General features: G+C 49.6%; 1 protein-coding gene and 1 long non-coding RNA gene across 3 annotated transcripts; one reads left to right on the top strand and one right to left on the bottom strand.

Annotated features, from left to right (window-relative positions):
• Positions 1-13,521: 13,521 nt before the first annotated feature.
• On the bottom strand, positions 13,522-22,441 carry NRN1 (neuritin 1). 2 transcript variants are annotated; one of them, XM_002915036.4, is made up of 3 exons: positions 22,187-22,441; positions 17,901-18,045; positions 13,522-14,658 (listed from the first exon to the last, which is right to left on the bottom strand). In XM_002915036.4, exons 1-3 carry the CDS (start codon positions 22,239-22,241, stop codon positions 14,430-14,432), a joined length of 429 nt encoding a protein of 142 aa, XP_002915082.1. In that variant the 5' UTR covers positions 22,242-22,441; the 3' UTR covers positions 13,522-14,429. The 2 variants fall into 2 exon arrangements, with proteins under 2 accessions (XP_002915082.1, XP_034516258.1); XM_034660367.1 differs by lacking the exon at positions 22,187-22,441 and adding an exon at positions 19,503-19,810.
• Positions 14,938-16,529, top strand: LOC117802294. Its single transcript, XR_004625392.1, has 2 exons — positions 14,938-15,402; positions 16,297-16,529. It is a non-coding gene; the product is annotated as an uncharacterized LOC117802294 (long non-coding RNA).
• Positions 22,442-26,458: the final 4,017 nt, after the last annotated feature.

The following is a 26,458-nucleotide window of genomic DNA, read 5'->3' as shown; positions in this document are numbered from 1 at the left end:
CCATCGTCTGTACCCGTGAACTCAAAGAGCTCATTGGCCCAGTGCCAATTTCTTTTTTTCATGTTGACAGCTGTGTTGTGAAAAGACCCTCGAGAGAAGGACAAAACCAAAAAGACTACTCTGGGGTTTGTAAGTGTGAACTTTGGAATTACCACCTCCCTAAGTTGGATGTTTGGAGGGAAGAGTTTACATCCTGCGTGTGCTTTGAGCAAGGCAAGATGGCTCATCCCCGCAGGGATGCAAGGCAATGGCAGAGATGGTGGCTTTATAGGAGCTCTTCCCTTGAAAAGAAAGAAACACATATTCTTTTTTTTAATTGTATTTATTTATTTGAGAGAGAGAGCATGAGTAGGGGGAGGGGCAGGGGACAGGGAGAAGCAGACTCCCCACTGAGCAGGGAGCCCAATGTGGGACTCGAACCCAGGCCTCTGGGATCATGACCTGAGCTGAAGGCAGATGCTTAACTGACTGAGCCACCCAGACACTCCAAGGAACACACATTCTTTAAAACAAGCCATTCATCTTGAGAAAAACTTTTGTGTATTAATTCTTCTTTCCCCATATTTCCATTCATGACCACACACAGGCACATGGCCATCAAAATAATAGGTCATTTTTCTTTTTACTTGAGGAACCCAATTTTTCTCCTCTGGCCAAGAGCAACGCAAAGGGAAACCCGATTGGTTTATTATATGAGTCTGTACATGGGATGACTATAAAACAATGAACATTTTTTCCATAAATTGCATGGAAACCAATCTCTTGCAGCATTGTAGTCACAGCTGTGGAATCCTTTGTAAGTTTCCACGTCAATGTTCTCTGTTTTAGAAGCCCTACCTAGAGGTCAGGAATTGTGTTCCTTTTGGCTGAACTTGTATGATGCAACCCATATAATGCAATGCTGCTATGTTGGGCCCCTGGCTCTGCTAGTCACCATCTCTGTGACTTATTCTGGGATTGAGTTTGCTCCCCTGTAAAATGGATCCCAGTAGGATTGACTTCATGGAGATGTGTGAGAGATAAATGAGTTAATAATCCAAAAGCAGTTACAGTAGTTCTTGGTCCATATTGCATGCTCAGCGTGTTAGCTCTTCTCGTTCACTGTGTTCTTCTGCAAGTAATAAAAGGGCTTTGGTGTGGCAGCTCTTTCGAAGAATTTAGTTTTGAATCTATTGCTACTGAAATGTATCTTAAAAGATGAATGTGGGAACATTTGAATACCTCTGACTTTCTCTAATCAGAAATGACTGCTGTATGTTGGATATTTTATTTTTGAGTAGAAACTCATCAACTATGCACACCTTTATTTCCATTAACTTTGTTATTGTTCCCAGTGACAAGTAATGTCTATTGGCTCTCAGCTTTTCAGTTGCCTTATCTGTATATTTTCTAGATGTCCGTGCAGGAAGCTCGCAAACTCTATTTCCCAGACTCCTTTGCCTACTGCTTCCTCTTTGTTTCTACCAATGGGAGGTTTTGGCAGAAGACTGCAGGGTGGTAAGGACAATTGAAACAAGCTTTTCCCCTCCTACTTCTGGGGCAGCGTTTCCAGCTATGCAACAGCAGCCTCAGTGTTGAGGTGGCCATGGGCTCTGGGTAATGCTATCTTCCCTTCCGTTCCTTCAGACCTAAGTATTGTAGTGGTTTCCTACTACTCATCTTGGGGTAACATCAATTCTTTCTACTCTTTCAGCCTTTCTAATGCATCTTAACCAATCTCTTATATTAAGTTACCTCTGTTTGAGATTCCCAGATTGTTGTCTATTTTCCTGTTTGGACACTTGTTGATACATTCCCAAGCCACTTTATGGTACCAGATTCACTGTGACAAGAATCACTGAAGTATTTAGATACTTAAAACCCTCCTCAATGTATATTGCTATTCATTATACAACAGTTCAATAGATGAAGTCCTTTCTTTCTTAGGTCCCACCAAAAAAAAATCTTCAAAATTCTTTTGGACATATGGACAGATGGGCAAACACTGAAGAATAAAATGAAAGGAAGTACCAGATACATTTTACTGGCCATCTATTGTGTCCTTAAACAGTGGCTTGACAATAATACGCATCTGTTATCTCTCCTAGTTTCTGTGCACAAGGAATTTACAGCAGCTTGACTGCATGGTTCTGGCTTGGGGTCTCTACGAGGTTACAGTCATGTCAGCTGAGGCTGAAGTCAGCTGAAGTTTCGGCTGTGGCTGGAAGATGTACTTTACAAGGTGGCTCACTGACGTGGCTGGCAAGTCAGGGCTGGCTATTGGCAGGTGGATGTAGTGCCTTCCTATGTGGCCTCCTCCACAGGGCTGCTGAAGCATCTCATGGCTGGGAAACTGACTTCCCCCCCAAAAAAGGAATCTAAGAGACTAAAGAAAAAGCTGCAATACTTTTTATGGCCTAGCTTTGGAAGTCACACATCATTACTTCATTTGTATTATATCGGGCACACAGGGCCAACCCTAGTTTGTTGGGCAAAGTAACTACACACAGGCACATAGACAAGAGTCTAAGATCACTGGAGGCCATCTTGGAAGCTGGCTAACACGTGCATAGTCATTGGGTATATGTTAGGCGCTGAGTGTATAATCCAAGTAAAGCTGAATCATGGGAAGTTCTCTTCTTCAAACAAGAGAGCAGGAAAGTCATCAATTTCAAGAGTTCTTTAGATAAGAGAAGGGGATGGAGCGTCTTCCACATTTCCCTGTAGCCTACGACAAAACATAACAAGCTATAAAATGTTGAGTAAATTGTTCTGAGAGGCATGGAAAGTGTGTACCAAGGAGGAGTTTCTTCTTTTCTGTTTCCACCCTCTTTTTGTGGCTGTCATTCATTAATTCCCTTTTAGCCACAATGCTATGGGCACATCTGTTCCTTTGCTTCTAACCACTGGAAGGTACAGTACTCCATGGCATGCATCCAACAATTTTATGCCTCCCCTCTCCCAGGGGTAAACATACAGGTTGCCAGGGAGGAGTTTCTGAGGGGGAAAAGGGATTAACCAGAAGCATCCCAGAGAAGTGTTAACATCAGCATTATTCTCCCTTTCCTTTCAAAATTAGAATGAACAATGACATATGGGTGAAGCAAGAGGGGCTGGAAACGTTCTTTAGTCCATAAACATCTGTGCCAGGCATGGTGCTAAGCATTGTGGGAAATTCAAAGACTAATGAGACGTATCCCCTAACCTCAAGGAACAGACCAGTAGACAGATAATTGTAGTACAAAATTAAGAACAACAAGGCGTAACACAATAATTTTGACTTGGAGGTCAGAGAAGGATTCATGAAAAGTTGAACCTAAGGACAGTCTTGAAGAGGGAGTAGGGTAAGCCCAGGTGGATGGAAGTGAGTAGAAAGAGGTAGAGTATATTTTAGACCGGAAGAGCTAAGTGAGCAAAGATATAAAATAGGGGAGAGAATGTGACAGTGTAAGAAGGGACACAAAATTACGTGTGAGTGCAGTGTATATGGGGCCTGGAGGGCTGGGGGTCTGGGGATGGGCCCTGGGGGGTCGGGGAAGGAGTCTGGCAAGATGAGAAAGACCGGATTCTGGTGAGTCTTCAGTGCCACGCAGGGAACCTGAATCACTCAGCCATGATTCAGCAATGCGAAGGAAGGGAAGCTTCTTAAAGAGGGAAATAATATTATCACACCCATGTAGAAAGGAGAGGATTAATACAAGAGACACCGAGACCAAAATGTGTACTGCTGTCTGAAGAAATTATGGGTATTTACATTTTTCTTTTTTGGGGTCACCTACAGTGGCTAATTTTCCTACAGTGAGTGTGGATTATTGGCAAATTTTAAAATAAAATACATGAGATAATTTTTGTATGGTAAAATCAAAATTATAAATGTGGAGAATGGAGGAAGCCAATGAGAGTGAGTATCTGCAGCGGGTAGGAAAGAGCGTGGGTCTCCAGGGGCTCTGGAGGCCAGGGCTGGGGCAGTGAGGGCAGAGCTGGCAGAGAAGGGAAGAGAAACCTTCATTCACATATTCTTCCAAATTTGCTGAGTGTCTGCCTTGGCCTGGGCACTACTGAAAGAGCTTGATGGAGAAATGGGTCAGTGGCAAATAGAATGGACTAGGGAAGGGGTTATTTTTCAGGCTACAAGAGCCCTGAGTGTATTTGTGAGCTGAGGGGATGGAACACTTGGGTAATGAAACGCAAGACAGCAAAGAAAATTAGTAGATAAGAGGCGAGATCCAAGAGTAAATCAGAGGGAATAAGGCCAAGGTCCCAAGTGCAGTGTGTGTGTGTATCATAGGGAGAATATGTATGAGATAGAGAATATGTGAAATAGAGAGTATGTAACGATGAGTATCTATGTAGGTGGGTATGCATGAATACATTTTGGATTTGAATATATAACAACTCCTGAAAGTAAAGATTTGGGCCGAGCCATTTTCCCCTGCTAGCTCTAAAGTATCAAGGGCTATTCAGAAAAAGGAAAAAAATATGCAACACATCCTATAAGCAAAACAATTGAGGAAATGCAGTTTGCCTCCCACCTCCCACCTTCCCAATCCTGTTCGGAAGAGGAGGAAACAGTGCGAGAGAAAGGGCAGAAGAATGGCTACCCAGGAAAATCCCCTGCCCAGAGGCTGCTCTATGAAAGGTGGTCAGCCTGCAGCATACAATGCCCCTCACACTAGCAGACATAAAGCACACGGACCCCACTTGTCACAGCTCTGGACTGGTGTTGATGGATGTGCCTCCCACATGTCCTGATGTTCTTTATCCCCTTCAAAATTACCTCTTTTGAAGAGTTTGTGTTTGGCCAGAGTTAAATGACCCACCTTGTTTGGGAGTTTTCTCCCTGCCTAAAGGATTGCACCATTCCACAGGTTTCAGGCAAAAGCCTGAGGAGGTGACCAGAGAACTGTGAGGGTCCCAGAGCCATTTTTCACAGTGACTCGCCAATGATCAGCAGACCCCTCTGAGAAGATGGAAAGATGGACGCCGGACCAAGCACAGGAATCAGTGCAGCTCCGTCCCTGAGTCAGGCTGAAGCTAATTATCCCTGCCTGCCCCCATCTGCTAGCTTGCTTGCTTGGTCTTGCTTCTGTCTTAATCAGGAAGAGACTCCTACCGTGGTGTCTTAAAGTAAACAAAGCAATTTGTGACTTGATTAACCCAGATGGACAAGTGTGTCCTTTCCTCCCTTCTCCTCTTTACTGAGCTTGGACGATGAAAGGAGTTTCTCTCCATGTGGAAGGCAGTGCCAGCCTGCGGTAGACCTGGCTTTGCCTTTTCTCTTCCCACCTCCCTTCCTCTAGCACCCGTAGCAAGGGATTTGTTCCAGGCATTCCATGGAGACTGGACCTACATCCTTCTGTGCCCTCTCTGCTTGCATAATGGACAAAATCAGAAATGCCACCACCATTAAAAATCAATGTAACACACGATTTGTGCAGGTGATAAGGTTTGTAGTTAATATTAGCTGCTGTAATTTATCAGGCGAATAACTACCTGGTGATACATTTCATGAATGTACCACCAAACCATCTATCAATGCGATGATGAACTTTTCATATCTGACCAGGCCTGTGACTGGTACAGAATCAAGGAACTGACCTGCAGGTCTATTAAATTACTGGAAGACAAGGAAGCAAATAGGAGGCTCTGACAGCTAAAAGGGGGCATAAAGATGGGGAGCAAAAATGAAAAATATTTTATGCCAATACACTGTAAAACATCAACATCATTTTTTCTTCGTCCTTTGAAATTTATTCCTTAATGTCTTCTTTCTCTCATATATTGTTGCCTCAGGCTGAATTGAAGCTACCATTTCCCCCCCACCCCTGGCACTGAAAAACCCCACCCAGACGAAGAAGAGCCCTGAGCACACCCCAGCAAACATACATCTTGAACACGCAGGGTCTCTGGATATGTGTAAATGTATCAGCTAAACCAGTACAGTGCAAACTGGGACTTGTATTATTTCTCTACTTGCGATCGTCACAAATTATCACAAACTTGGTGGCTTCAACAATGCAAATTTATTTTCTTATAGTTAGTTCTATAGGTCAGAAGTCAGACACAGTTTCACTGGGCTAAAATCACTGGGCTCCATTCCTTTTCTGGAGACCCTAGGGAAGAATCCCATCCTTGCCTTTTCCAGCTTCTAGAGACTGCCCGAATTCCTCGGCTTTTGGGTCCTTTCTTCCATCAAAGCCACAATAGTGAGTCCAGTCCTCCCCGTGTCCCCTTACTCTGACCTCTCCTGCTTCTCTCTTCTGCTTTTAAGGACCCTTGTGATACCACTGGGCCCCCAGAGGGATCCGGGATAATCTCCCTATGTTATTAAAGTCAGCCCATTAGCCACCCACTTCCACATGCAGCCTTACTTCCTCTTTGCCATTAAGTAACATATGCATAGGTTCCAGGGATTTGGGCATAGCATCTTCAGATTATTCTTGAGTTTTGTGGTGGTTGTTTTTTTAACTGAGGGATCCGGGATAATCTCCCTATGTTATTAAAGTCAGCCCATTAGCCACCCACTTCCACATGCAGCCTTACTTCCTCTTTGCCATTAAGTAACATATGCATAGGTTCCAGGGATTTGGGCATAGCATCTTCAGATTATTCTTGAGTTTTGTGGTGGTTGTTTTTTTAACTGAGGGATCCGGGATAATCTCCCTATGTTATTAAAGTCAGCCCATTAGCCACCCACTTCCACATGCAGCCTTACTTCCTCTTTGCCATTAAGTAACATATGCATAGGTTCCAGGGATTTGGGCATAGCATCTTCAGATTATTCTTGAGTTTTGTGGTGGTTGTTTTTTTAACTGAGGGATCCGGGATAATCTCCCTATGTTATTAAAGTCAGCCCATTAGCCACCCACTTCCACATGCAGCCTTACTTCCTCTTTGCCATTAAGTAACATATGCATAGGTTCCAGGGATTTGGGCATAGCATCTTCAGATTATTCTTGAGTTTTGTGGTGGTTGTTTTTTTAACTGAGGGATCCGGGATAATCTCCCTATGTTATTAAAGTCAGCCCATTAGCCACCCACTTCCACATGCAGCCTTACTTCCTCTTTGCCATTAAGTAACATATGCATAGGTTCCAGGGATTTGGGCATAACATCTTCAGATTATTCTTTTTTTTTTTAAAGATTTTATTAATTTATTCAACAGAGAGAGAGACAGCCAGCGAGAGAGGGAACACAAGCAGGGGGAGTGGGAGAGGAAGAAGCAGGCTCATAGCGGAGGAGCCTGATGTGGGGCTCGATCCCATAACGCCGGGATCACGCCCTGAGCCGAAGGCAGACGCTTAACCGCTGTGCCACCCAGGCACCCCCTTCAGATTATTCTTGAGTTTTGTGGTGGTTGTTTTTTTAACTGGTGCTGTTTCTCTTTTGGCTCAAAATAGTAACAGATAAGCAAAGTGAAGTCTTAAAATAGGCTTCTGAAACAGATTACTACGCAAATTTTCAGGCCGGCCTCTTATTACCTGCTGATTTGGGGAAGTTTCTAACCTCTTTTCTGAGCTTCTGTTTCTCATCTGTAAAATGGGGATAACACAATCTCCTACAGAAATAAAAGCAGGAAATGGGATACTGTTTGCAAAGCCTTAGCATAATGCCTAGCATGTACTAAGTGCTCAATAAAAGTAAATTAATGGGTTTATTTAAAGTTAGGCTGGGATGCAGCCAGAGAAGAGACGGCGTGTAAGCGGGTGTCTGTACACCGAATCCCCACTGATGGTTCAGTCCTCCTCCCTGCTTGCTCTGAGTTGGTCCTGCCTGTAGAACCCTCACCATCTCACTGGGCAAGGAAAAGAAAAGTTCAGCAGTCATCTCTGCTGCCCTTCCCGGGGGCTGCAATTTTCTTTTTCTTTGCTGCCTTTTTCTTTCTCTCACCTTAATGGACAAGGTCAGGGGTTCTGCAGACAGGCCAGGGGTTCGAAGATTTGGTACTGACCCACAAAGCTGGTTTGGCTTTGAGGATAGCTCCTAATGGAAGTAGCAGGAGCAGTGGAGGCGGCGGGGGGCGGGGGCACAGATGAACCCCACCTCCTCCCACCCACAATCACTCACTGAACCCACCCCTGAGGCACCTATGTCCTCAGCTCCCGAGGCTTGTGGATTAGATTAGCATGAGATAGAATTTTCCAGGACTAATTACATCAGGTTTGTGGATTAGATTAGCGTGAGAGAGTCAGAATTTTCCAGGACTAATTACACCTGACTTTGCATGAAAGTCCCTACTTTTAGAGCCATGTGCTGTCCAGGGGAGGAGGACTCAAAGTCTAGCTGTCTTTCTGGACAGAGCTCTGGTGGCTATCAGGGCCCTAAAGGGGCCCAGACAACCCAGTGTGGGTGCCCAGAAAGCCTGGCCTTCCAGAAAGCCACCAAGTTACCTACTGGGCTGACAAAACCAAAAATGTTAATATACAGAGTTGATGATGATGCTGGGAAACGGGCACTCTATATACTTCGGGAAAATGATCCAACAGTGCTTTTTTCCCCCAATTAAAAGCATTATATACATTTTTAAAATAAAAAATAAACACACATGCATACCTTTCTGGCCAGCAATCCAACTTTGGCAGAATCTATTCTATTGAAGAAACAAAAATACTGATACATAAGGTTGTTTGAACAAGAATACTTATTATAACAATATTTGTAGGACAACCAAAAACTGGGAAACCTGAATGTCCATCTGTAGGTAGAGAATTAAATAAATTGTAGTATGGCCATCTGAGAAATATTGTGTAACTATTTAAAAGAAGTTATTGATCTTAAAGGATTTGGTACAAGAGAAACATGTATCATAATTTTGTTAAGATAAAAAAAAACCTGGGGCACTTGGGTGGTTCAGTCGATTAAGGGTCTGACTCTTGATTTGGGCTCAGGTCATGAATTCAGGGTCCTGAGATTGAGTCCCACATCAGGCTCTGTGCTGAGCGTGGAGCCTACTTAAGATTCTTTCTTTCTGGGGCAGCTGGGTGTCTCAGTCAGTTAAGCATCTGCTGTCTGCCTATGGCTAGGGTCATGATCCGGGACCAGGATCATGCCCTGTGTCAGGCTCCCTTCTCAGGGGGGAGTCTGCTTCTCCCTCGGCCCTTCACCCCACTCTCATGCTCTCTCTCACTCTCTGTCTCTCAAATAAATAAATAAAATCTTTAAAAAAAAAAAAAAGATTGTCTGCCCCTCCTCATTGGCACTTGTGCGCATGTGCTTTCTCTCTCAAAGGAAGAAAGAAAAAGAAAGAAGAAAAAAAAGAAAAAAGCCCCTCTACCCTCTGAATGGGCTCATGTCAATATGTCTTCAGAGCATGGGAAAAAGTATCAAAGGATATATATCAGTCTATTAACAGGGCAGTGTGGGTTAATTTGTTTTCATTCTACGTACCAGTGTATTGCTTTGATGGTTACATAAATACTTTATGTTTTAATTTGGGAAGAGGACTTTAATATAAATACTAATTTATAATGAATTATTATAATATAAATAGCAGAGAGAAGAGGAAGAAGGGAAACTGTGGAGTAAGCTCCAAGGTAAATCTGGTCAGTTCTGGGAGAACCTAGGGATTTTACGATGGGGGTTTTCAGGCATCCAGAACTGGGGCTGGAGGGGTGTGGCTGGAGGGTCTGAGGGCAGAGTCAGTGCCCAGCAGCTGACTTAATTCAAGGAGAAGGCCAGAGCGGGGTGGAACGCTAAGTAGCCTGCAGCAAAAGGAATTTAAGCTGCTAGACTATGAAGAAAAATGTCCCCAAAGTATTCCGCGTCATAATGAGGCTTTCTACTGGGGGTTATTTTGAAGAATTCAGCAAGACTTACAGGATTAAACTGGTATAGAGGCAGGAGAAAGCAAAAATAATACCTCACGTTAGGTAAGAGGCAGGTAGTGGGAAAACACTTTACCTGTTATCTCATCTGAAACAAAATGCAGCCCAAGGAGGTAGGTATGATTATCCCCATTTTACAGAGGAGGAAATGGGGGTTGAGTAACCCAGCCAAGACTAGGCAGCTGGTAACAGGTCTTTTGGCTCCACAGTCCTCACTCTAAAGGCCATGTCCTTCCAGGATGAGAATCTGGATGGGAATGTTACCCTTCCTCTTCATCCCATGGGGCTCAAGTGGGCAGGGCTGGGCAGGGTTTCTTTATTTCCTGCGTTGGGGTTTGCAGCTGAGGTTCGGGACCCTAACATCAAGGAAGGGTCCCTGGGAGACGCTGTTCTTCTAGGGTGAGGAGGGAACAACCTATAGCATTACAAAGTTCCCCCTTACCCCCCCCCCCCGCTTGAGGGGGCAGGGCTTGCCAGGCTTAGAACCCTGGGTCTTGCTCCAGCCACACAGCAGACTTCCTCACTGCCCCGCCCCCCACTTTATTTTCACAGTAGGGGCAAGGGAGGAGGGAAGCAACGCTTTGGAGTGGTAAGACAAGTGGACCTTTTCTCTGGTCCCATGGGACCAGACAGCAGACTGTTCCAGAGAGTGGACGCCTCCAGGACTGCCCGCACCCAGCCTGGAGCTGCCGGGGCGCAGAGCCTTGTGTGTGCGGGGGAGTGGGACAGGGAGAGAACGTTTGGAGACCTTCCCAGAAGCAGCTCTGCCTGGACCTGAAGGAGCTTCAGGAAGGGGGAAAGGGGAAAAGGGTTCATGTCGTCTCAGCTGTCTGATGTGCCCAGGGACGCGCTCCGCTCCGGTGTGTGAGGGAGCCGGTGCTCCCGCCCGCCACGAACCTCACTTAGGCCTGCCCAGCCAATAGGCTCGGAGGCTCGGTGATGACTGTGGCCCTACTTTTGAGGCTCCAGCTGGAGTGAAATCATCTCTGGATCCACAGAAAGAGAATCTGCATGGTGGTCCTTGGGCTCGTTTGCTTCTCTGAGACTCCTGAACGAAAATCAGTCCCGATTTCTTCCCTGGCCTCCACACCTCCTCTGCAACTTTACCATCTCCACCTCGAAGTTTCTCCATCATCTCATTCTGTGTTTAAGATGATTGCTTCCCTCTGGCCCCTCTGCTGACTCTATTTCTGGATGTTTTCCCCATCTTCCTCTGCATCCCCATTTTCCAGGCCCTCTTTCTCTCACCGTCTCCTTGTTCCCTGTACTTCCCCCTCCCAAGGGTTCTGGAGCCGACCTCTTGGCCATTTTCACGAAGATAACCAAATATTACACTCAAGTGAACTTCTGCGTCTTGAATCTACTTGAGCTGGGAATGGAGTGAAGGAGGGCGCTTCTGCAATCCCAACAAGTTGTCAGAGGCTGGGAGCCAGCCCTGGAGGGCCACGTGGCAATGGGCCGCGCAAGAGCTAGGAATGCTGGTGCGAGAGGTGGATGTTGGTATGACCATTTCCTTGGTGCCCGAATCCCACTCGGTTCCCCGCCCCCATCTGGGTGAGGGGTGTGCGCGCCCTGGTTAATATCTCCCGGAGCTGGGAACCGGGCTTACTGCGATGCTGCTTAAAAACAACATCAACCAACATATGGAGATGTCATCATGATTAAACAGCAAATTATAGTCGAAGACGGCGCGATAATAATCTAAACAATCACCACAAGAAGAAGAAATGCTAACGAGCCAGATGCGGCAGCCTGTTTCCGAGACTCGCGGCCCTGCGTTCCTCGGGCTCCCTCCAAGCTCACGTGCTGGTGGTGACGGCCTAGGACAGGGCAAAGGAGTCCCCAGAGCGGCACCAATCTTTCTCGAGGCACCCCCAGGAGGATCTGGGAAAGGGCGGAGTGGGGGCGTGGAAGGACGTGGCGGTGGAGCGCCCTCCTTCTGGGGAGGCTGTTGGAGCCGCAGGAAGACGGGGTTCCTTGAGAAGAACCTCGTTGGGAGAGCAAAGGAGCCCGCGTTCCCAGTCCTCCCCGCCCCGGCTCCTCTGTCCCTTCCCTCAGCTACGCCTCCTCCCAGACCCGGAAAGAGACGGATTTCCAGGTGGGAAACCCACGCTTCTAGGGGAGGGGCATCCTCCGTGTGTCGCGGAGAGCTCCCTCCCCCAAATCCTGGGGAGAACGATGCGTGCGTTTTCCTTCGGCTAGCAAGGGGCCCAGTTGTGTGCACCGGTTCGCCCACAGGTTTCCTTGGGAAAGATACCGACAGGAAGCGGCGGGCTCTCCAGGCTAAAATGATAGAAGACCCTCCCTCTTTCCTCTGTTCTCCTCCCCTTCATTAAATAGATCCGTATTTAAAATAGGCTCAGACATTTTAATTTGAATTCCAGGTATTGAGCTTGGGTTAGAATCATCCTACTTATCCTTGGACAGAAAATAACGACTGAAACGAAATGATCAAAACCAAACGCTATTTTTCCAAACAACCAACGTTCCCTGTGGGTGACCACTCCGCGCAGGCAGGGAGGATCTCCTTTGCTTTTGGCTGAGAATAGGGGATCGACGGAGGAGGGGCTGGGTGGGGGGTGGCGGATGAAACTATTCCCAGGAGTGGCCCGCGCGGCGCGTGCGTGAACTGGCCGCCGTAATATATGCTGTCATTAAGAATCCGGGCAGCTTCTAGCGCTCGGGGCGCAGGGACGCATGTGTTGCTGGAATTCAATCCGTGGGGGGAATGCAGATTGGGCTGCGACCTACTGGGTTTGATTTATGAACTGTTACTCTAGCGATTGTTTACACATTGCATTTGAGAGCCCCCGCGCACCCTCCGGGCGGCGGCCAGCTCGCTCCGCGGCGCGGGAACCCGCCGCAGCCTCCAGGGGCTCCACCAGTCCTCCACCCTCCACCAGTTCTTCACCCCCACCCCCACCCCGGGCTCCCCCGCAGCTCCCTCCCACCCTCACCTTCTCCTAGAAATCAGGTTTCGATTTCTTTGAACCCAGAGACTTACGCTCGGTTCTCCCTCCCCCAGCCTGCTCCAGTTCCTGCGGCCTTGGACCCCGGTCTCCTCTGCTCGTGTTTACTCTCGAATGTTTACTTCTCCGTAAGGCCATGCGGGGCCTATAAATAGGAGAGGTGGAAGCAGCTCGACTGCCAGATCAATAGGGCCCCGTCTCCTCGCCATTTCAGCTGAGCTGTCTTATTAATTATGAAACGATTCATCTGATCCCTGCCAGGGACCACAGCCTCTCCTCGGCCCCTCTGCTAGAGCCCTTAATGGCGGTTCGTTCGCAAGCTGCCTCCGGCCACAGCAGAGGAAGAGGCGAATCGTGGTTAGGATTCGGCCTGCACAGATCGTGGTTAGGGCTCCGACCCGCTTGGGGCGGGGGCCGCAGGCTGGGCGCTAGCCTTGGGTCTGCGTGTGTTTTCTTAAGCAAGCCCAATTACCCGGAACCTCACCTAGAAAAGATCTCTGCTTTTTATTTATTAAAAATACAACTTCCTCTTTCTCTTCTTTAAGTAAGAAGTGAAAAGTGGCAAAGTGACCTAGTTGAAGAGGGTCTGCTCGAAGACGGTAGGTTATCAACGCTTGCGAACAGGTGCATGTATCCTCCGGTGTCACGTGTCCCTAGGGGTAACCCCGGGCACTGGGCCAAGAAAGCAGGCTTGGGGCAGGAAACAAACGACACCCCCATTTCAAACAATAACTTTTATTTTATACTTCTCTATACTTTGTAGCAAATCTTTTTTTGCTGAATTTAATTTATAATAAACTTTTTAAATTACATCTCTCTCTTTTTTTTAAAATCAAGGCTCTTTTATGTCAAAATCTTTTTTTAACTATATTTTAGATTAACATTTAACATCCCCCCCTTGTAATCTATACCGTTGGATATTCAGGTATTACTGTATGTGTAACAGCTAAAACAAGAGGGAAAATAAAGGCAGTGGACTTGGAAAGATGCATCGACAACAGCAGGTAAAGCTTAACCTCTCAGTGACTTTAGCAGCGATTCTTCTGGAAGCCTTTACCTAGATACCCTTCCCTCTCTCCCTCCTATCCTTAAACCACAAAGCCAACAATCTATCCTTTTACTTTCCTCGAGGAGAAATATGCAGTGGAAATGATCAAAACAAGATACGGTGGAAGAAAGACGTGAGCGTGACTTATTCACCATATGCTTTCCTCGTGGACATCTCTCTTGAATTCATTCCCCTGGCCTTCTCCTCTCCTCTCTTTCCTATTAGGAGGAGCCCATCATTTGTCATGCATTAACATGATTAATATAGTAGGTGGCCCAGGGCCGTTCCTGAGATTCTTGTGCCAAAAAATAAAAATTAAAAAAAAATGGGGTGGGTTTGCCGTTTTCTTATTTTAGTGTGAAGACGGACTAAAGCTGAGGTCCGATTTTGGCTGTGCTTGCTTGCTCACTGATTGGTAACATTTGGCAAATAAAACACAAGAAATCAAACGAAATCAAAAGGAGAATCAGGATTTCCCACAATCCTATATGAGTGTTTTCAGCATCACAGAGAATCACAACGTCCCCAAAGAACGAATGGATCTTCCTCTCGATTTCCGGGAGCATGGAGTGAGTGTGGGTGGGTGCGCGGGGGGAGCCGGCCCCGCGCTCAGAAGGAAAGCCAAGTTGCTAAAGCTGCCGAGAGAGACACCAGGAGCACGGGGAGCGCCGGGAGCAGGGACCCCGCCGCCCCGTTGCCGCTGCCGCAGAGTTCGAATAAGCTGCCTTGGATGTTGAGGTTTTTGGATTCTTTTCTCAGTTTATCCCACATATCTTTCGCCCCTTCCTGGCAATCCGTAAGGGCTGTGACCGTGCAGCTGTGGAAATCCTCCCAGTATCTGGCGAGGAACAGAACAAAACGGAAGAAGCAGGTTGACTTGGGGCGCGGCGAGGACCCAGGCCTGCACCCCTGAGCCTCCCCCCGTCGCGGCCTCCGCAAACCTCTTCGGGAGCCATCCCCCCCCCCAACCTCTCCACCCGCCTGGCGCCAAACCTAGGCCCACTCTGGAAGCCGTCGTCCGAGGGCAGAGGCCGCCCCCTGCGGCGTCTGGTTTCTCTTTCCCGCTCCCCGGCGGGAACCCGGCAGCCGGGAGCCGGGCCGCACCCGCTGCGCGGCGCTGGCACCTCGGCCTGCGCAAACAGATTGCTCGTCCTCCTCGGGGAAAGCTAGGAAAACAGTGCTAAGCCTTGCAAGCTGCCGCCCATTAATGCCTCTTAGCTTGCAAGATGGGTTACTTGCTCAGAGCACAGCCCGCCCCTCTTGGCTTCTCACTTTCTCCTCCCCCTCGTCCCTTCTGTGTCCCACCCCCCCCTCGCTGCGGTACTCTCTCGCCTTCGCCCGCACTCTCCCTCCTCTCTTCCTTTTGTTTCCCGTTCTCCGATTTTCCCCTCCTTTCCTCTTCCCTTCTTTGTCTTCCTCCTTTTCCCTCCCCTCGGTTTTCCTCTGTTCGGTTCCTCACTTCCTCTTCCTTCTCCTCTCCCCCTCCTCTTCGGCCCTCCGTGGCCCCTGGCCTCGCTCTCCACAGTCCCCCGGCTCAGATTCGGTCCGGAGACTCCTGCCTGCCTCTCCCCTTCCCGAGTCGGTGAGTGTGGGTGCCCTGGGGCCAGCTCTGTAGCCACCTCCTGCTTTTGCAAATCTCCGTGCTCCCGGCCCTGCGCGCTCGGTCCCTCCTCTTCTCCCCCTCCAGAGTCATTCGTGGGCTTGGACCCCTTGAAGCCTCCTCCCCACGGCCTTTCGGGTGTAGTGTGCAGCCCCCCAAGCTTGGACTGCGGTGCCGCCGCGGTGCCCACCCCTGCCAGCCTTCCAGGGACCCCGCTCCCTGTCCTCGCTCCCCGCCTCTTCCCGGAGACCCGCGCCTTCTTCCTCAGCCACTTCCTCTCCCTGGGCTCAGCTCCTAGCCCCGCCCCCACAACCTTCAACCAACCTGTCCTTTTTTATTGTCCCCCTTTCTTCCGAAAACCCAAAATAGATCCAGAGACTAAATATAATTCCAACCCGTGATCGATTCCTGGGGCGCTGTCTCCTTTCGGTGCTGGGTCGATCCGTGCGTCTCGGTAACTCCGGGCTGGCTCCCACTTCACCCGGGCCTTTAGTGCCAGGTCACTAGCGACCGCCCTCCACGCAATTTGGTTGTATTTTCTCCTATCTCTCCCTTCTTCTCGCTCGCCTGGACTGTAAGTACGTTGAAGGCAAGCACCATGTTTGATTTACCCGTTTCCACTCCCACCCCATCCTCTGGCTAATAGGAAAGATATAAATGCTTGTTGGGTTGCCTTGAGCTCTGGCTGTTTTCTAACGACCTTTGTGAGTCTCTAATTTATGAGGACGGGGGAGCCTGGAGCATAGGGGTTCCAGGTTCCTCAACGCATAATAAATAGCAAGATTTACAGAAATTAAGAGGTGGAGGGGTAGCTCTCTGCTGTCATTGCACCTCCCAGAGGAAATCTAAATCTCTCCTTTCTTCATGCATGCCCAGATGGGGACAGGACCCTCCTGGAAGACGAATATGATGAAAAAGGACAGATATCCACATGGAACCGAGAGATGGTGGGCTTTAGCAGAGTGTTGAGCAACCAGTAGTACCATTAATGAAGTGGGAGCCCAGACCCTGCAATGGCCTGCAGCTTCTGGGGGAGGGGGGTTCCTCCTCACTTCCATCCTCCAGGACCAAGTCCTACTAAAAAATTAAAAGAACTTGGAATAACTGAATTCTGGTAAATAATAGAATATTTGGGAGCTGATCTATATCTAACCTTTTGTCAAGCTTCGTAGATATATTCTTACCTATCATCAGACATTTGGAATTAAAGTAGGTGGGTATGGAACCCAGATCCAGCCTTTTGTCCCTTTTCTGATCAGAAAGTACCAGCTACCTAGCGGCTGTGGCTTTTGGTGGACACCAGGATATTTAGGAAATTGTGTGGCCAAATTGACCCCAATGTAATTCCTCATAATTTAAACAAATAAACACCCTCTCCCCAGGAATTAGGGAGAGAGCGGGACTTCATTTTATACCAAGGATGGTGCAGAAAATGGTTTCTTCAACCTTTGGGGAATAAGGAACACCTCTTGCCTTGGCTTTTTGGTAAGGGCCATTATTGGGTGAGGGTGGGAGTTATAGCTCTTTTAGAAAAATAAAATAAGTGAGTGAGGAGTGCGTGTGTTGCAGAGGATGGGGGTACTTCTCCGATCTGCAGCAGCTAAAATGTCACTGGTCTACCATAGTAGGGCTCTCTCCTAGTTTCCTCCTTTGCGAGTGGGAGCAGTGCTTTTCAGCCAAGCTCTGGGAAAAGCCACTGCCAGGAACTCCTTCCCAGCCCTTAGCTGCCCTGGCCTGGGGATACCCAGCAGATGCAGAGAGGAAGGGGGGGGGGCGAGGGGGTGGCTCTCCAAAACCTAGAATGTGCCACAAACTCAGCAGAGATGGTCACCAGATGCCCAGGACATACTTTTCTTGGGCAAAATCATTGGCACAAAACAAAATATTCTTTCAGCCTCTTCTCTTAGAAAGAGAAAGAGGGACCCGCGCTCCCTTGCCTATAATGTTCTTGGTGTGTAGTGGAAGGGGGTTTTATTAGGGGAAATGGACAAAACAAGCGAGTGACTTTGACTTTTCCATTATGCAAACCTAGTATTTCCTAAAATGCTCCTCAAACCAAAACGAACTCTTCTTCAGAGAGTACTCAGCAGTCCACTCATTCACACAGGAAAAAAAGAAAAAAAGAAAAAAAGAATGATGAAGACTGCCTCAAAGTAGAGCGAGGAACTGCTAGCAGTTGTCTCTGTCCCTGGTTCCGGGTTCCAGCGCACTGAGTGCCCGGGCCTCTGAGGCTGCGGGCGAGGAGGCGCAGGGCTGGGCCTGGCTCCCGCGTGGGAGGGTCCTCCTCTGCCCATCTCAGGCCAGAGGATCCCCTTGGCCAGAGCAGACCCTGGCCGAGGCCTGAGGGCGAAAGTCCAAAGCCCAGCACGCACTGATTCGCGCTGGTGGGGAATTCAGAGCGCAGGCCCGCAGGCAAGCCCTCTTCGACCTCAGCAGCGCCCCCCAGAACAGAAACCCAGCAGGCCAAAGAGGACACTTACGTGCACACGGTCTTGATGTTCGTCTTGTCGTCCAGGCCCTGCGGGTAGTTGGCCATGCTGTCGCCCAGCTTGAGCAAACAGTCCGAAAAGCCCTTAAAGACCGCATCGCACTTGCCCGCTGCTCTCACGGCCTGCACCAGGTACGCTGCGGGGAGGAGGGGACACCGGTCAGCAGCGTCGAGACCCTGCCCTGCAGCCCCTCGGCCCGCCAGCCCCAGACTCGACGCCCAGCCTCGCGGGGCGCCAGTGTTAGAGGTGAATGAAAATCGTGGCCCAAGAATGACTGACCCGCCGCCAATTACTGTCTTGTGCAGACAGTTCGCGTGTGAGCGGGTGCGGGAGGGGGAGGCGAGTCCATTCCTTTCCTGCAGCTCCCTCCCGCATCTCGTTCTGCATCTTTTTTCTGTTTCCATCGCCCCCTCTTCTCACCTCCCCCGTCTTTTTTATTTCTCTCTTTCTCCTCACTCCCTCCTTCGTTTCCCAACACTTCCCCAGCAAGTCCGTCCTAGCTCTCGGCGTGCAATCTTGCATTTCTGAGGTGACAGAGGGAGTAACGACAGCAGAGTGAGGGGGCGAGGAAGGGGTGAGGAGGCGGGAAAGCATGGGGGCCATGCAGCTGAACCTCAGGCCATATCGTGCAAGAAAACCTCGGCGGCGCCCAGTGTTTGGTGGGTGCTTAGCAAACATTGCTGAATGACTAAATTAATAAAGTCTCTGGAAGCCAGCAGCAGCCATCGAAATGCATTGTTTCATTATAAAACTGATTGCCTACCGTGGAGTATGTGTTCCGAGTGAGATCCTCGCAACGCACCCTCCCCACCCCACTAGAGAAAGAGCAGCCTTGGTGTCCGGAGATTGGGCGGGGGGTGACCAGGGGTCGGGGCACTCAGGGCCGGGCAAAGTCACGGCTGTGTTGGCACGGGTGACCCCGGGTTACCTCCGCGGGGGCCAAATTCGTGAACCCCTGTCCGCGGTTCAGCTCGCCACACACCCCGAAAAACCAGCCACCAATCAGCCTGCAGCGGGTGGGACCTTTCCTCTCCAGGCTCTAACCCAGAAGGGCCCAGGTGGTAGTCGCCCGGGGCTCTGGGCCTCTAGCTCCGGGTTCCCTCCAGGGGGTGAGGCGGGGCGGGGGGCGGGAGAGCGGCCGGGACCAAGGGAGAAGGGGAGAGGGAGGGGGGAGGTTACCTAAGCGGCACTGAAGTCCTCGCTCCCGGCCTCGGGGCGGTTAAACCCCACGGCGCCTGACTGCCGCTGCCAAGGCCATTTCTCTCCACCCCAAGGCCAACGAAGCAGGCTAAACGTTTGCTGGCGCTAGGCCAAAAGCACGCCAAGGGGCCAGGAGGGGCGCAAGAACCATAGATCCGCGCGGTTGGGGCTAGGGGAGCAGAGGGAAGGGGCAAATCCTCTCAGAATGGAAATCAGCCTCCAGGACCCACGACCCTGAGTGCCGGCTCCTTCCAGAGCGGTGTTCTGGCCTCCAGGGCTTGTGTGTGAATGTCTCCGAAGAGGACCGTACACCTCACTGCCCCCACCCACCCCCCCCGGCCCCCGGTCCCCGAGAGCCGGGCCAGACGCAGACAAGAAGGAAGGTGACAGAACCTGCAGCAGCCTCCGAGAGCTCCCCGTTTGCAAATTGCTGCAGGAAGAGTGAGGCGGGCCTTGCGCTTTCTAATCCGGAACGGGAAGCGACGGGGAAGGGACTAAGGTTAACTTCGACCTCGGCTCCGGCAGATACGTAAACCTTCATGAATCTCCCTCCCCCATCCCCGAGAAATATTAAAAGCCCTTGCGACTGCAATATCAAATAGAACATTGAGATAGAATAAACGAATCTTTGTTCTACTACAATGCAGTCACAATGAAATGAACCCTGCACATCCTCCTCTATAATGCATGCCACGAATGCAGCTTTGCAGCCTCGAAACGAAGTAAAATACAGTCCCTCTTCCCCTCCCCCACCCAGCTCCCCGTCCGTCCTTACCCTTTACCTCCACCCCCAAAACTCAGTGGCCAAAAAGTAGCCCCTAAGATGCACTGACAATATTTTAAAGGGGGAAATGGGGCTCGCCGGGGGCGGGAAGCGCTCCTGTCACGTTATCTTTGCGGGCGTTGCTAGAGGAGAAGACCCTCCACACCGCGCATGTGTGAGTGTGTGCGTGTGTAAAATAAGAAGTCGTGAAAATTTCTGTTTTTTTTTTTTTCGCAACTATAACTGCTTCGTCTCTAGTTGGGTGTGGGAGGACCGGAGCTTGCGCGCGGGACGTGTTTTGAAGCTCATGCATCCGAGCAGGTCACAGCCCGTGCGACCCTCGCTGTCCTTCCTGAACCCGGCTTCAGCGAGGCTCGGGCGGGCGACCTGGGCTCCTTCCCTCTCCTCTCCGGTGTCTGCGTCTTATGCCTTTTCCATCCGCTCATTCATTCGTTCGACCTTTCATTCATTTCAAACTTCCTCCCGCGTGTCTTCATTTGCGTTCACCACCCTCTCCATCTCCTCGTCCCTTCCCAGCCCCCACTTTTGTTGCCAAATGTCAATGATTTGGGACAGCTCCCAGACATGAATTAAAAATTGAGGCTCCAGTGCGGGAAAGGGCAGACATTCGGGAACAAACATGCTCAATTTCAATTCCACAGCCAACAAATGGTCATTTTCCGGCCGAGGTTAATGTGTTCCAAGTGTATCCCGCATGCACAATCGCTTTTTTTTTTTTTAAACCCCTCCTCAGTAAGGTTATTTCCCTCCAGGAAAACAGAGCTGCAAACCTGCTCCGCTTAAAATCCCTATATCAAAAATAACTGCTGTCTCTTGCTCTCTAAAAATATGCAGGCTAATTGCAAGATGCCACATTCACTTACTTTCCACATTTAAGGGATTTGCTGCAGTTATAATTTTTTACTTTTATTGAATCTCTGCACTAATGTCAAAGATTCAAAAGAACTAGATTCAAAATATCAAGTCATTTCTTAGAATTAAAGGAAAACGCCAACATCCTGCACAGAGTCTAAAATCCCTGTAATGTTCATGCAAAAAAAATCACATACACAAAAGCATGTCAAATGCATTAAAAAACCACTGCAAAGAATCCATCTTAATGTTTTGATAACTCTAAACCCTGTTTCCTCCACATTTCGCATGGAGAAAAATATTATTCATTTTTTGCTGCCCCATTCCCTAAAGCATCCTCCTATCCAAATACTGCAAGGGTTTGTCTGTGAAGAATGCTACAGCCTGAAATGATAGGAGGCAACAATTCCCTCGGTCTCCAGAAAACCCGTTTGAAGAGTTTCTATTTTTTCTCTTGTCCATTCTATTAATAATCTACTTCACTTTCACTTTTAGGTCAGGTTAATTAATCCTCCAACCTTCATCGAAGAAGTGGGGTTTCTAGTGCTGCCTTCCATCACATCTTCCTCATTCTGGATGGAAAAATGTGAACTTTTAAAAGCCCCAAAACAGTGTAACTAGGACTCAACATTCCTTAACATAAAATGGGGACTAAATAAATCCGTCATAATTAACCCCAAACAAACAAAAATAACAAACACCCGACGTGACATATTGCAAACACTTCTTAACCCTTTCCCATATATAAAATTCGGATGCCTATGTGGAAAGGAACAGGCAAATATTCATAGAAAATTATATCCATGTATATTTGGCTGAATTCAACCTCTTCAATGATAAGCCTATTGAAATATGTACTCTGGGGTTCCCTATCATTCTCAATTTGCCCCCCCCAGCCGGGTTTGCGGTGCCCGGTGCAAACGCTGCAGCTAGGGTATGGGGGGTAGGGGGCGGGAGAATGACAAAGTTCTAAATGCAGCAGTCTGAGCCCCGAAATATCTTTGCTTTCTGCACATAAACTTTCCATTCTAGCTGCCTAGCCATCTTGTTCCTGCATTCACCTTTCGACCCTTCAAAATAATACCTTGCCTTATCGCGGGGGCCAATGCATTGCCCCAGAGCGCACAAAACCTGGTCTAACCTGAGAAAGGCAAGCAAAAATGGACGTGCTCTTTGGGGGGAAAAAGGGGGAAAGCCCCCTCCTGAAAACGGCCAGCTGCATACGTTTCCTGGCGAACGTTTGGAGTCTCTCTCTCTCTCTTTTTTAAAGAAAAACCAACTCGGGACGCGCGAGTCCCTAGGAACCGATGCCCCTACTCTTGGGGGTTTGCCGTCTTCTCCGCACCCCGGGGCAGCCGCGGGCCAGTCGGTCCCCCTCGGCACCTCGGGCTGGGCCGGCTACCGTCTGCCACCATCCGCAAGCCCGGCCGGGTCCACTTACCTATTTGCACCGCGAGGATCAGTGAAATATATCTGCCGTTCAACTTAAGTCCCATCCTACGTTTAGTCAAACCATTTGCGACCGCAGACCTTTAAATAGTTAGTTTAGAGAACGCGGGGGAAAGCTGAAAAATAGGCATTGCCAACAAGTTCCAAGAGCGACGGAGACTTTATGCACGGGGAAGGCAGAGGGAGGAGAGAAAGAGAGGGAGCGAGGAGAGAGAGAGAAAGAGAGAGAGAGAGAGAGGCTGAGAGAGAGAGGGGGGAAGAGCTGGGAATGGTTCACTCCATTAGGAGGGGGCGGAGGAAGTACAGCCTCACGCCCACGAGCAGGCCTGACGTGGGGGATGACACGGAATGATTTTTTTTTTTTTTTAAATAAAGACACCTTGGTAGAGAATCGCCATTTATAGTCATCAGAAGCTGGAATTAATCAGGTATCTCCAATTAATGTGCGATTCAAACGAATTCTCGCCTCCCGGGGGTGACCACTTCCCCGTCCCCGCGGCCACCCCCGCCTCTTCGCCGTTCCCGGGGCCTCCGAACCCCGCCTCCTCCCTGTGCGGAACAGGGGCTCCCTCTTCCCTCCCCGCCTGGAGCCGGGGAGTCCTGGCGCGCCCACTCGGTTGTTTCAACTTGCTCCCCCTCCTCCATCAGCTCAACAGAGAATCCAGCCCCCTATCTCTACGTTGCAGTGGGGTTTAAACGAGCGAGAACGGGAGAGGGAAAACAGCTAAAGCAGCTCTATTAATTCGACATCCCCCCGCCCCTCAGCCTCCTGTCCCCGGCACTTGCCTACCCTCTTTCTCTCCAACCCAACAGCTGAGCTCTGGGCGCAGCCTAGAGCGCGTGAGCACACACTCACGCACACACTCTCGCACGCCCGCAAGCAGAGCGCCCCCGTGCCCGCCTGCTCACACTTCAAGGGAGCGCGCGCACACGCCCGGGCCCCGGGGGTTTGGTCCGCACACGTGGGGCCCCTGAAATATACACAGTGTGCCCTCTGTGAATTTCACGACTTCGGACACCCCAGCCGGGGAGACACAGGGACACCTGTTTTGGGGGACAGGGGAGCACGGAGAAACGATCCTCTGCAAAGATGATTTTCGGATACTAGAGATTTACTAACTCTCGGAGCTTTAGGAAATTTCCTAGGCCATTGATAGTATGCGGGGCTCTTTCTGATCCTGATGCGCCTTGGGGTTATTTGTTGAGCTACACACACACACGTACACACACGCACACACGTACATCACGTACGCACACCCGCATCCACATACACCTGCACTGTCTGGTGCTCAGGCACAAACCCCCGTGCAGACGCAGCCTACTCTGCAACGGAGTGCTTATGCAGCTGCGTCTGTGCTCGGTGCAAGGTGCTAACGACGACAGCTTGAGTGAAGAATGAAAAACAAACAGGGCCATTTCCTTTCTAAAGGCCGTTAGGCTTTGGTTTCTTTCCCTTCTGCACGAAAAGATGACTAAATCCCAGTTTTTTAAATCAAAAGCTAAAGAAGCCATCGGCCAACTTTAAGTCCCCGAAGAGAGAAAAAAAAAAAAAGAAAGAAAAGAAAACGACCCCCCCAAATATTCCAAAAATACACGAGAAAACATCGACATATTAAATAGGCAGTAGAAATGCAAACGGATTAAGGAGATCTCGAATCGGATTTACTTCTTCAGGCAGCGTGCCATTTGCGCTCCCATCTCCGGGTCCCCACACTCTCTCAGACGTTTGGATATTCAAACTCAGAAAAAGGGGCAAAAAAAGAGGGGTGGGGCATGCTGTGGAGAGTGAGGGGCTAAAGGGGAGTGCGGGGTACTGACTGCAGCACTTTGTGACGTGGAGCCTCTGCACAGGGCGGCCGCTTCCCCGCGTCCCGCGGGAGCCGCAGACTCGGAGGTGGGGGCACTGGCTCCGGCCTCGGGGGCGGAGACACATAGCTCCACCCATGGTGACGTCACCAGGCCAGCGGGTTTGGTGGCTGGGGGGGGTCCTCTTTTCCAACGTCCAGGGGCTCTGTGGCAGCCCCGGTGTTTCCTTTCCTGGTGCTCAGAGGCTCCTGGAAGGGCCGAAGGCGAAGACGGGCAGGGGGCGGGGCGGGGGGCGGGGGCGAGAGGGGGGTGTCCCTCGGACCCGCCCCCGACGCCCTCCAATGGTAAGGCGGGAGGTGGTCCGAGGGGCGGGGTCTCGAGGGAGTGGCAGGAGGCCCCGCCCACAGTCCGCCCCGCCCCTCGTGGTCCCGCGCGTTCTGCTTGCCGAGTCTCTGCTCTCCCGCCAGCCCGGAGCTGATGCGTCGGCATCTCTCTCAGACTTTTGCGGAAACCCAGCTGGGGGTGGTTTAAAATTTTTGCCCTTAACCTCCTTGCCTTACTCCTGCTAACCCACGAACCCCGGATCTTCCAAAACCTCGTTTTCTGAGGATGCCCTGGGATTTCCTCCGCCCCCCCCACCGCGGCCCCATCCGCTGTCATCCTGAACTTGGGGCGTTGGGGGTGTGGGAGGAGGCTGCGCTAAGGATTAAATAAAGCAGAGTGAAACGGGGTGCAGGCTAGCTGCCTCCAGCCGACCCGCGCGCGTGCGCACAGTCGCCCCTGTTGGGGCTCCCCGGCCAGTCCCCTGTGGGCGCCACCCCTGGAACCCCCGCTGGCCTTTCCCTCTTCACTTTCCTTCCCTGGCATCCCAGCCTCCCTCGTTGGCGTGGGTCGTTTTCAAAGTGAAGTGAGAGCAGAGTTAGTACTACGCGTAAGGTTGAAAGCGGATGCTAACGGTTTTTTGTTTTGTTTTGTTTTGCTTCGCTTTTAAAATTCTTTTAAAATTAGAGGTCGTTCTGCAGGTAGGGCTCCATGCGAGGTTGGTTCTTTCCAGTTCCTTAGTTAAAGGGTAATGAAATCCATGGTTGCCAACGCACGCTTTTTGGGAACGTTGGGGGCAATATCTACGGTTGAAAGTGGCATTGGACGTTTCCTCCTTTTTTTCTTTAATTCGAAAAGTCCACCCCACATATTTGAGGTGAGAGAGCAGTGAACGAAAGCGGGGAAGCCCAGGTCCTGGGCCTCCTGTTGCCAGTATTGGCATGACCGTGATTGGTACCCACGCTTCTCTGGTGTCAGTTTACCGATTTGAAAAAGTGGAGATGGGACTCCAAGACGGTTTTCACCTTTGACATTTTGTGAACCGGAAATTTTGTAGAATACCGTCGATGGGGTTGGGAGTGAGAATGTGAAGCCCGAAGAACAAAGCCCACGCAAGGGTGCTCGTTGTTGGCCATTTTTTTGCAAAGGGCATATTTCCTTCGGATAAGCATTTCGCTTAAAGCTAAAGAAACAAATACAGTTAAGAATAGGGTGGAAAAGCCCTTGGTGCTGCCGGGTCTGCATATCAAATTGAGCCAAAGGTACCCCTGAAAGTAGGTCTGCATAATTAAGGCATAAATATGTAAAACTTTTTATCCCTAAAACTGCCAGAAAGAGACCATGTCTAATTTTAAGCCTGGTTGGCATCAACTTCCTCCCTCAGTTCAGGTTTGCTGCCGCCCCAGTCTCAGCAAGTGGGCATGCATATGTTCCACACACACTTGTGAGCACCTGATGTGGGCCAGACCCTGTGCTCCTAGTTCTGGCATTGGCAACAGGACAAAGCACTGAGCCAGTCCGTTCCCCAACTCTCTCCACCAGTCCATCATAATTGGATTTTCCAGAAGCTACATTTCAAAAAACATCCCTAGGAAATTATCTGCAAGAGCAGTTGTCAGAGCCACTAGAAAATTCTACCTCTGTTTTTTTGGTCAGAAAAAAAATCCACTGCTATATTAAAATGGATTGGTCTAGCAATACATCTTTCTCATAAATTTAGTCTGTCATTTTTTTATACCTTTGTTAAAAAGAAAACTGTAGGCCCAGGGTGGAGTCACTAATCCCCAGAACAGCAAACCAAGACTTAATTGCAATTTCAACCTCTCTAGGAGTGGAATTTTAAACAAATCAATCTGGAATTTTCTGGTCAGCCCCAATTAGTTAATCTGTCATTTGGACCCTCTCCATCCTTCCCTGCACTACATCACCAAGGGCAGATGAGATAATCTGAGTGATAACCTCCTACCTTTCCCCGTTAAAGGACAGAGACCTTGCCAGAAACAATCCTTTCTTTTCTTTTGCTAATAACTTCCTGCCCCAACTTCCTTCCTATAAAAACCTTCAATTTTATGCAGCTCCTCAGAGCATCTCTCAATTTGCTAGATGGGATGCTACCTGGTTCATGAATTGCTTAATA

This window comes from Ailuropoda melanoleuca, chromosome 5 (genome assembly GCF_002007445.2).
Source record: "Ailuropoda melanoleuca isolate Jingjing chromosome 5, ASM200744v2, whole genome shotgun sequence".
Lineage (NCBI taxonomy): Eukaryota > Metazoa > Chordata > Mammalia > Carnivora > Ursidae > Ailuropoda > Ailuropoda melanoleuca.
This window is presented reverse-complemented; position numbering and strand designations above follow the sequence as displayed.

Coding starts and splice junctions, on each gene's coding strand:
- NRN1 (XM_034660367.1), bottom strand. CDS start 19,716: ATGTTCTATTTGATATTGCAGTCGCAAGGGCTTTTAATATTTCTCGGG. Junction 18,046..19,502: donor GCTCTCGGAGGCTGCTGCAG/GTTCTGTCACCT, acceptor TCCTCCCCGCAG/CGTACCTGGTGCAGGCCGTG. Junction 14,659..17,900: donor AACATCAAGACCGTGTGCAC/GTAAGTGTCCTC, acceptor GTTCCTCGCCAG/ATACTGGGAGGATTTCCACA.